This window comes from Streptopelia decaocto (assembly GCF_964273445.1).
Source record: "Streptopelia decaocto genome assembly, chromosome: 15".
In the NCBI taxonomy this organism is placed as follows: domain Eukaryota; kingdom Metazoa; phylum Chordata; class Aves; order Columbiformes; family Columbidae; genus Streptopelia; species Streptopelia decaocto.
Genome location: NC_138670.1, coordinates 3,667,182 through 3,676,509, shown reverse-complemented (window position 1 = coordinate 3,676,509; position 9,328 = coordinate 3,667,182). Strand labels below are relative to the sequence as shown.

General features: G+C 46.0%; 1 protein-coding gene across 2 annotated transcripts; it reads left to right on the top strand.

Moving 5' to 3' along the window:
* The first annotated feature begins 1,777 nt into the window (after positions 1–1,777).
* TMED2 (transmembrane p24 trafficking protein 2) lies at positions 1,778–9,201 on the top strand. Of its 2 annotated transcripts, XM_082066423.1 has the most exons (5): positions 1,778–2,060; positions 4,039–4,231; positions 4,652–4,672; positions 6,592–6,699; positions 7,702–9,201. In XM_082066423.1, the coding sequence occupies exons 1-5, from the start codon at positions 1,881–1,883 to the stop codon at positions 7,824–7,826; spliced, it is 627 nt and encodes a 208-aa protein (XP_081922549.1). In that variant the 5' UTR covers positions 1,778–1,880; the 3' UTR covers positions 7,827–9,201. The 2 variants fall into 2 exon arrangements, with proteins under 2 accessions (XP_081922549.1, XP_081922550.1); XM_082066424.1 differs by lacking the exon at positions 4,652–4,672 and having other exon boundaries at positions 1,795–2,060.
* Positions 9,202–9,328: the final 127 nt, after the last annotated feature.

Genomic DNA, 9,328 nt, shown 5'->3' with positions numbered 1-9,328 from the left:
TGCTCTATGCAATGTATGATGATGCATTATATTTTGGACAAGTTACAATGAACAATGTCAAACACTGGAACTACTCAGGGCAAATAAAACTGGAGATGCAAAAGCCAAGCTTGGAATGACTGATACATCTTGTGAACACAGAATTAATCCCTATTTTTGGCAGACGCAAAACACTGATGCAAGTGAATGGGAGGTTTGAACTATGTGAAATGCAACACTGTGACACTCAGACAAACTTTTTCATCCAATATTGTATGTAACATTCTGTCACAAAGTTACAAAATTTCAGTCTTCCTCATGCAGGGCAGGGCGGCCAGGAAAGTAACAAAACAGTCTCCAAACATCTGAGTTTGGTATTCCCTAATTTATAGTAATAATCAACGACATACTGTGAAAATTTATCTACACATCTATCACAGCGCGGGATGTTGCACAAAGTTCCAGCGGGAGCGTGAGGGTGAATAATGGCGCAGTCATCCTTTCCTGGCAAAGGCTGCTTGCGAAAGCACCAAAAGGAGAAGCGCTGAGCAGAACGTTTGGAAAACGCTCAGGGGAACGAAAGTGCTGTGAAACCATCGTTTTGTCCAAGTTAGAGATGAGAAAAGAGTTCATCCCACCAGGATTCAGTATTAAATGAGTTCCCGTTTGTTGTGCACAAACGCACGTAGAAGACGTAAGTAATAATGTGGAGAATGTGCTAGTGGCAAGAATAAAAATACTTTGAGGCAGATGAAAAAGCAGCGAAGCGGTTTATGCTATGGAAAGCAGTAGATTCAAGGTTGGCTTGATCCAAATTTATTGCAAAAAATGGCGGTTTTCAGCGATTTGGCAGGAGTTTCTCATCCAGTCACGTACGCGACCTACAGCTCCTCAAGTTGTCGTTTCTCTTGCTGAGTTTCCCCTCCACACGATCCACACCCAGTTCAAACAGGCGGCTGCAGCGGGAGGAGCCGATTCGCTCCTGTAAATCCAGTATTTGCACTAATATCTGTCACACAACTGAAAACAAACACAAGGTCTGAGTGTTACCAGGAGTACAATAGCTGGTGCTTGCTCAGAAAACCCAAACGCATAAATATTTCACTGGAAAGCCAGATTGTGCTTTAGTCCTTAAATCTCCTGTAGGTAGCTGGGTCATAAAAAGAGCCTTCCTTGAGCTCCAGCATGACCTGTATTTCTGACTGGAAGTTTTAACTGAAAATTAGCATTTAAACATGGCCATGCAACACATAATTGTTTTATGCACGTGTTGGGTGCTGCGTATCGTGACTGGATTTTCTCGTGCATGGCGAGTAGCCCACAAGCTGGGCTTCCCCGTGACTTTCTCGATCGCTAGTTGCTCCCTAGATTTCCACCTTGTTGTGGCAGGTTTGGGTTTCCCAGGCTGCGGCAGCGGTTTGGGGACAGCGGTGACAGCGGTGACAGCGGTGACAGCGGTGACAGCGGGGACAGCGGCCACAGCCGCTCCCGCCCGAATCCCCTCAGGTGCTTCCCGCGCTCCCGCCCCCGGTTGCCTGGCAACGCCTCCTCAGCCGCTCAGCCAATGCCGTTCCGCGCGCCGCGCTTTCTCACATGCCAGCTCTCCCCGCCTCTTTCTGATTGGCTTCTCACCGCCGCGGCTCCGCCCTTTCTCCGTGCTCATTGGTTTAACCTGCGTGAACGTCCCGCCCCCGCGCCGCGCAGCCCTTGCCTCAGGGTTCAGGCGGAGTCTTTCCGAACAGTCCCTTCACGGCCACCGTAGCACTGGCGGGACGTGGCAATGGGGCTGTGTCGACCTATGAGCGGCGGCCCCGTGCCCCGGAAGGGGCGTGGCGGCAGCCGGAAGTCCCCCCTCCCCTTTTCCTGCTGGCCCTCTCGGCGCCCGTCCCGCTGGCTCCGCCATGTCGCCGGTGCGGGCGGTGCTGGCGCTGCTGGCCGCGCTGGCGGCCCCGGCCGCCTCCTACTTCGTCAGCATCGACGCGCACGCCGAGGAGTGCTTCCTGGAGCGCGTGCCGTCCGGCACCAAGATGGGGCTCATTTTCGAGGTGGCGGAGGGGGGGTTCCTGGACATCGACGTAGAGGTGAGGCGGGGCGGGAGCGAACCGGGCCCGGCCCCGTCCGCCGCCGCGGGGCTGCCCCGGGGCCCGGCCCTGAGCGCCGCGGGGAGGCCGTGGGGGTCGGGGCAGCGCCCGGGAGGGGGCGAACGGCGGCCTGAGGGAGGCTCAGCCCGGCGGTGGAGCTTGGGACGGTCCCGCCTCGCCACGGGCCCCTGTGCGGCGGGGGCGCGCTCGGTCCGGCGGGCCGGGGGCTCTGCCGGCTGCTCGGGCCTGGGGCGGCGCGGAGGGGCCGAGGTGCCGCTCCCGGGGGTGCCGGTTCCTCAGGCTGCTCGGCGCTCCTGCCGCACAGCGCAGCCCTGCTGCCCTTAGAGCCGCAGCCCTGCTGCCCTTAGAGCCGCAGCCCTGCTGCCCTTAGAGCCGCAGCCCTGCTGCCCTTAGAGCCGCAGCCCTGCTGCCCTTAGAGCCGCAGCCCTGCTGCCCTTAGAGCCGCAGCCCTGCTGCCCTTAGAGCCGCAGCCCTGCTGCCCTTAGAGCCGCAGCCCTGCTGCCCTTAGAGCCGCAGCCCTGCTGCCCTTAGAGCCGCAGCCCTGCTGCCCTTAGAGCCGCAGCCCTGCTGCCCTTAGAGCCGCAGCCCTGCTGCCCTTAGAGCCGCAGCCCTGCTGCCCTTAGAGCCGCAGCCCTGCTGCCCTTAGAGCCGCAGCCCTGCTGCCCTTAGAGCCGCAGCCCTGCTGCCCTTAGAGCCGCAGCCCTGCTGCCCTTAGAGCCGCAGCCCTGCTGCCCTTAGAGCCGCAGCCCTGCTGCCCTTAGAGCCGCAGCCCTGCTGCCCTTAGAGCCGCAGCCCTCCTGCCCTTAGAGCCGCAGCCCTCCTGCCCTTAGAGCCGCAGCCCTCCTGCCCTTAGAGCCGCAGCCCTCCTGCCCTTAGAGCCGCTCTCTTGAGGTTTTCTGCGTTGTGCTGCTTGGTACGGACTTGTCATAACAAACTGTTTGGTTGGAAGAAACTTCTTCCCGGTGAGGGTGGCAGAGCCTGGCCCAGGCTGCCCAGGGGGTTGTGGAGTCTCCTTCTCTGCAGACATTCCAACCCGCCTGGACACCTTCCTGTGTAACCTCAGCTGGGTGTTCCTGCTCCATGGGGGGATTGCACTGGATGAGCTTTCCAGGGCCATTCAACCCCTGACACTCTGGGATTCTGTGAATGGACAGGATTACTCGTTAAAAAAACATGTTGCTTATTCTGGGAGCAGCGTGTGTCCCCATGAATCAGAAGGTGTTGGCTTTAATCAGGCTGATTGCCCTCTTGAGAGTTGTAGGTAACTTCTTCGATGAGATGTCAGATCCATAGGAGAATAATAAATAAGAATTTTCACCTTGGTAAAGAACAAATAATTGTTTGTTTGGGATAACTTGGCCATGAGAGAGTCGTTGCTGAGAGTGAATATAATGGTTTAAAATTGCCCATGGCTCTAATACAGGACAGAGTCAGGAAGCTGTGAAGTCCCGTTCAGATGTCACTGGTGGAAGCTCAGCTGAGGTTGGTGGCCAGAGGGATCAAAGACTTAAAACCCACTGGCTCTGACCCCTTAGTCCATTTGAAATGGAAACTGCAACAATACACGTGTGTCTAAATTAGCATTGATGTATGGGAGAATGTCTTTTTTTTTCCTCTTTTATTTTCTTTCAAATATCAAAGATAAGGTTTCCCCGTGCAGTTGTTAATTTGGGTAACAGCCAGTGCTATCAACAGATTACTATTTACTTGTTCTTGAACGCTTCTTATCTTGGGTATGGAAGGCCAGTAATCTTGGCCAGTAAGAGAGACTTTTGTTTGGCTTTCTTTACCATTGAGTTTCTTTCTGTGCAGAAAAACGTGTCACTGCTTTGGAGTTGTGGGAGGGAAAGGTAAAACTGACTGGATAACTTCAGAACATGCGTGCAGTGCTGTAGTGGTGTATTTGAAACCACCGTATTTTAAATAAAATGTATGACATTTTGTTTTCCTCATCCAGATTACAGGGCCTGATAATAAAGGAATTTATAAAGGCGATCGAGAGTCCAGTGGAAAATACACATTTGCTGCTCACATGGATGGAACGTACAAGTTTTGCTTTAGCAACAGAATGTCCACCATGACTCCCAAGATAGTGATGTTCACTATTGATATCGGGGAAGCTCCGAAGGGGCAAGACATGGAGACAGAAGGTGAGGAGGACTCCTGGGAAGAAATTAGCTGGGCTTTGGGAGCTTTTCCCTACGTGCAGGACTTCCGAACTTGACCGGGATTCTCAGAAATCTTGTTTCTTCAGGCTGTCTAGGCAGCTCTTCTCTTGCATAGCTAAAATGGATGTGGATGTTTATAGATCTCGTTACACAATTTAATGCAAAAATCACCAGGGAACCACTTGCCCATCTGCAGTAACTAATGCTTTCATCCTTTAGTCTTTTCATCGGTTTCATTCTCCGATTTCTAGTTTGCTCAGCACTATGTAGGCTACTACCTGCATTAGTTGAGCTCTTGGATAAATGTGCTAATATATAAATTTTCTCTTAGCCGTGTAAATGACTGTTTTATCTGCAGCCTTTTGTCCTGTACTTGTGTTCATCTCTTACACTTTCCTCTAGGTGGTGGAGATACCTGGGATGGTATGTGTACTGCTTTTTGAAAGCTCATTAGCATCTTGTCCTTTGCATACGTTTATTCACTAACAGCTAACGTTTGCTTTTTCTCTGTAACGTCTGTTTGTAGCATGAGAATGTCTTTTTAATAAACTACATACAAGGTCTGATTCTGAGCAATGCTGAGCACCCACAAGCTTTCAGCGAGAGGTTCATACACTTGGCAGCTCTTGGGATCAGGTCCTTGAACTGCCCCTGACAGTTGGTCTGCAGGTGGTTATTTCTGGCTAACAGAAAACTTAATTAATCAGGAGTTTTAGGTGAAATTAAACTAAAACACCGAACATCCGAGAGCACTGGATGTTTTAGACTGTGTTTGCTTTTCGTCGCTACAGTGAGTGTTGAATAATCCACGCCTTTTGGAAGCAATAAGCTTCCTTTAGGTTATTACCTCTCGTAACACTTCTGATAGTTAAAACCTCAGACTTGTCATTTGCTGTAAAAGAAAGAAATTAATGTTTTGGGTCACAATTTATCAAGCATTATTTAGAAATCACTAGCTGTAGCTAGAAGGGCAATAAAGTTTTGTTTTCTATTTTAACAAGTAAATAACTGTGCATTGAGTGCTTGATATCACTCGAAAAGTAAGAAGTTCCCAACTTTTTCTTTTTAAAAAGACTAAGTTAAATCAGGAGTCTGAATATATCTGTTGTTAAGAATTTTAGTGCAGCTTTAAATTTTCAAGGCACTTTTTCTTGAGGGTCTTTTGAGTGGATTGAAACAATCCCAGCAACTGTAATTTCTTCTCTTACTAATAAAATACACTTATTGCAAAGACCAGTTGGCCATGAAAATAAGGGATTTATGGTATTAGAAAAGTGAGTGTGGTTTACACAACAATTTAGATTTTAATTGGAACTTGTATGAGAGTTATTCTCTGATCCTCTTTTTGACTGTTCCCCATAAGGTGTGTATTTTGAATAGCTTAATTTTCAGATTGTGATCTGAAATACTTAATAAATAAAAATGCAATAAGGTAGCTTCAGAGTCAAGTGTGTCCCTTCAATAGATAATACGTTGGGTTTTATGGCTTTTTAAAAAGAGCTGATTGCCCAGCGCGTCTGTGGAATGAGATCTCGAACTTCTTTTGGTGCTAGAAGACTTTGAAAATTACTTAATTTATAAATTTATAAGTGGACAGTTCTTTGAGCATGAATGTGTTTCAAAGATCCTGCGATTGACAGTCAAATCACTAAATCCTGGATCTCTGATCCTTCCATTTGCTGAACTATCTCAAGCGAGTTTTCTCTTGTCGTTGGTTTGGTATTTTCCTCTTCTGCTTTCACGACATACCAGAACCTGCAGCCGGTTCCTGCCGGGCCCCTTTGGCATCGTGTCTGCTGAATTCTGTGCTTCAGCTGAACCGGAAGATCACAAGATGTGATGTGTTGCTTCAGAAAGTGATCTCGTTTTGCCAGCATCATGATCTTAAGCTAAATTCTCAGTCGTTCTATTTTTGCAAGCTTAACAACTAGGAAAAGCTGTAACGTTAAGATAATTTGCTTGGAATATATTGGACGATATTGGCAAAATAGATACTAGTGTGTGGTATTGATCTCATGTGTTCTTACCTTCTGTTTTTCTGGAAAAGCGTGCCCATATTTGGAATAAGTGGTCTGTACTGACTCTAAATTGTGTGTCTTCTGCCTTCTAGTCGGATGTGGAGAAAGATGTTTTCCCACTTAGTAATTACCACAGAGACGTGTTGAGAGAAGTGGCGCTGTGAAAACTAAACTGTGCTGTAAGGATAGAAAGTTTTCAGCTGCACAGACTGTGTTTTACAGAACTTCTGCAATGGGAAATTATGTTTAACTGTTCATAAGTTTTAACGCATTGTTTTTTGAGTCAATGACGGACTTTCTGATGCTTCTGAAATTATTCCGCAGCTCATCAGAACAGGCTAGAAGAGATGATTAACGAGTTAGCAGTGGCCATGACAGCTGTGAAGCATGAACAGGAGTACATGGAAGTTCGTGAAAGAATACATAGAGCAAGTACGTGTCTTTGACTTAACTGCCTCTCATCTCTCAAATGAGCTTAGAAAATGTGATTTCAAGTACGAGTTCATGAAAGCTGTTCAAGGTTATTAAAAAATTAGAGCAAGTTCTGAAGGATTTGCCCATACAATGTAGAAGATGCTTGCAGTCTTCTTAAAATTGGCTCATCTCTTGTGTCATTAAGACTGTTATGCAAAATAATCTTTGCTTAATAGGTGTAAATTCTATAATTCTTTGAATGGCGTATTCATGAGGATACAGTAATGATATGATTCCCAGGGACAGACTTTGGTGGCTTCATCCTTGAAGCGGGTGTGGCTGAATAACTGAGCCAAAGCATATTTAAAATATTAAGTTGAAATAGAGCAGAACTGCTGTTATTAGCAAGCAGAGAATACGGTGAACTGCTCTGTTGCAACCCGTGTTTTCTGAAATACAGTGTTAAAATATGGCTAAGGGTGCTCAGTGGTGCTGCAGGGGAAGCCCAGTGGGAACAAAGGGCAAATATTTTTAATGTGAAAATGCAACATTAAAGTACTGGCCCCTCAACTGTTTGAACCTATGGGTATCTCCAGTATTTTGACTTTTGTTACTAGGGGTCTGATTGAAGAAAATGCTGAATTTTTAGAACCAAAGATGATGAACCCTTTGGAGATTAGAAATTCCCCACTCGCCGTTGAGACCATAATATGCAACAGTTACCTGAGAAATCAAGGGGGTTCTGTTTGGCATTGGGAACTTCTGGCTGGCCTCTTTGAGGTTGGGCAGAATAGAGAATGAAGCCGCAGTGTGTGTCCAAAACTGAGGTGAAAACATCTGCTTGCAGAAAACATCCCCCCTCAGCTCTCAGATCTCGTCTCTGAAGCTGCAGAGTCCTCTGGGGCATTTGTAATGGTGTGAGAGAAATATATGCAATACTTCAGTTTCAATGACAAATTATGTTTTAAGTTTGTTTTAAATGCTTTGTTACTTACTGCCTTTTATTTTTCCCCCCAACAGTTAATGACAACACGAACAGCAGAGTGGTTCTTTGGTCATTCTTTGAAGCTCTTGTATTAGTTGCCATGACACTGGGACAAATCTACTACCTGAAGAGGTTTTTTGAAGTCCGAAGGGTTGTTTAAGAGTACTTTTCTGGTCCCGGATTTCAGTTCACTGTCTACCAAACATCCTGGTCACAAAAAAAGTCATTTAGTTTCTGAACCCTCTTTACTGAACTGTAAAACTTATTGCTTCTGTTCCTTCCTAGTTAAAAAATGAATTGTTTTTATATCTCTTCTGTAGCGAAAGCTGTGCTGAAAACTTGTCACTTAATTGGCATCATTTTTTTCACTTAAATCTGCCTAGTCTGTGCGCTAAGCGAGGTCCAAGCAAGCTGCAAATGCTGTAATTCAGCTGTAGTAACAAGCGATGTCGATGTCTTTTCTAACCTTTCTCCCTGTTTTCGTACTTGCGGTTCTATCTAGGGAAACGGTACAAGGCCCTGACATGACTGTTGCGTTTTTGGCATCTTTAACCGTGCAGTAAGTGTTACAAAATCAAAATAATCCCTTCTTCACTTAAATAAACTGCCAAGGAGAAGCAATCGGAACATTATTCTGATAACGAATAGGAGACAGCTGACAACTTCCCATCTAGGATTCACGCCTAGTTGCTATTTAAAAGGAAATCCTCAGTAACTGTCCTGGTTAGATCAACTTATTCCCAAAGTTATTTTAAATTAAATAGCCTATGAAAATGTGTTTTCTCCTCTCATTACCGAATGTTTATCGTATGGTTTTTAGCCTTCTGGAGGTTTTATATGGAAGCTGGTTGTGTGCGGTGGCTTGGCAAGCAGTAGTTAACCCTTTGGTGGCCGCAGGGCCAAAGGTCAGCCTGTTGGCGCTGCTGCAGAATTCACGAGTGTTCAGGAAATCTGGGTTCCTGCTGCCAAAGGGTTCATGATTCTGGGGGTTTATTGCGATGCTATGCAGCCCTTGTATTTAAGTTAAGTGGCAGTCTCTGCCATTATCTGATCATAATTAGCATAATGCTAAATACTGGTGTGTTTTCTTTTTCAGGCACATGTAGATTTGTTTTTGTATAAAGTTACTTTCCTCGGTATCTGATGATTGGTTTAAAAATTAAAGAAGCGTCTGATGTGGGTGCTGAGCCAGGATTATGTTGTGACTGATGTATATTAGTTGTAATCATTTTTGGGGGTGGGGTGGGGTCTTTTCCAGGGGGGAGCTTCTACAAGTAACACACAACAGTTTTGTACAATTAATTTAAAATTTGTTACAGGTTTTCATGTTCCAGGTAAAGTTTTTTCAACCTCGGGCGAACACTTGCAGCAGTTCTTCAGGAAGGTGGCTGTTACACCTTATTGCGACTGTTGTGTGCCAATATTTTTGTGTAAAAACACTTAAAATTGAATTCTAAGATGTACATTTAAAAATTGCTTGTGAATCTAAATATGACCCAGGTTCGATAAATAAACAAATTCTTTAAAAAAAAAAAGTAACATTGGTGTTTTGGTTTTTTTTTTTAGTTTGGTACTTTAAGGAAGGACAGTTTAACACAAAGCTGCTTTAACTTACCAAGTATTTCTTTGGATTTCTTGGATTCATCCAAAGGCCACCCCGCT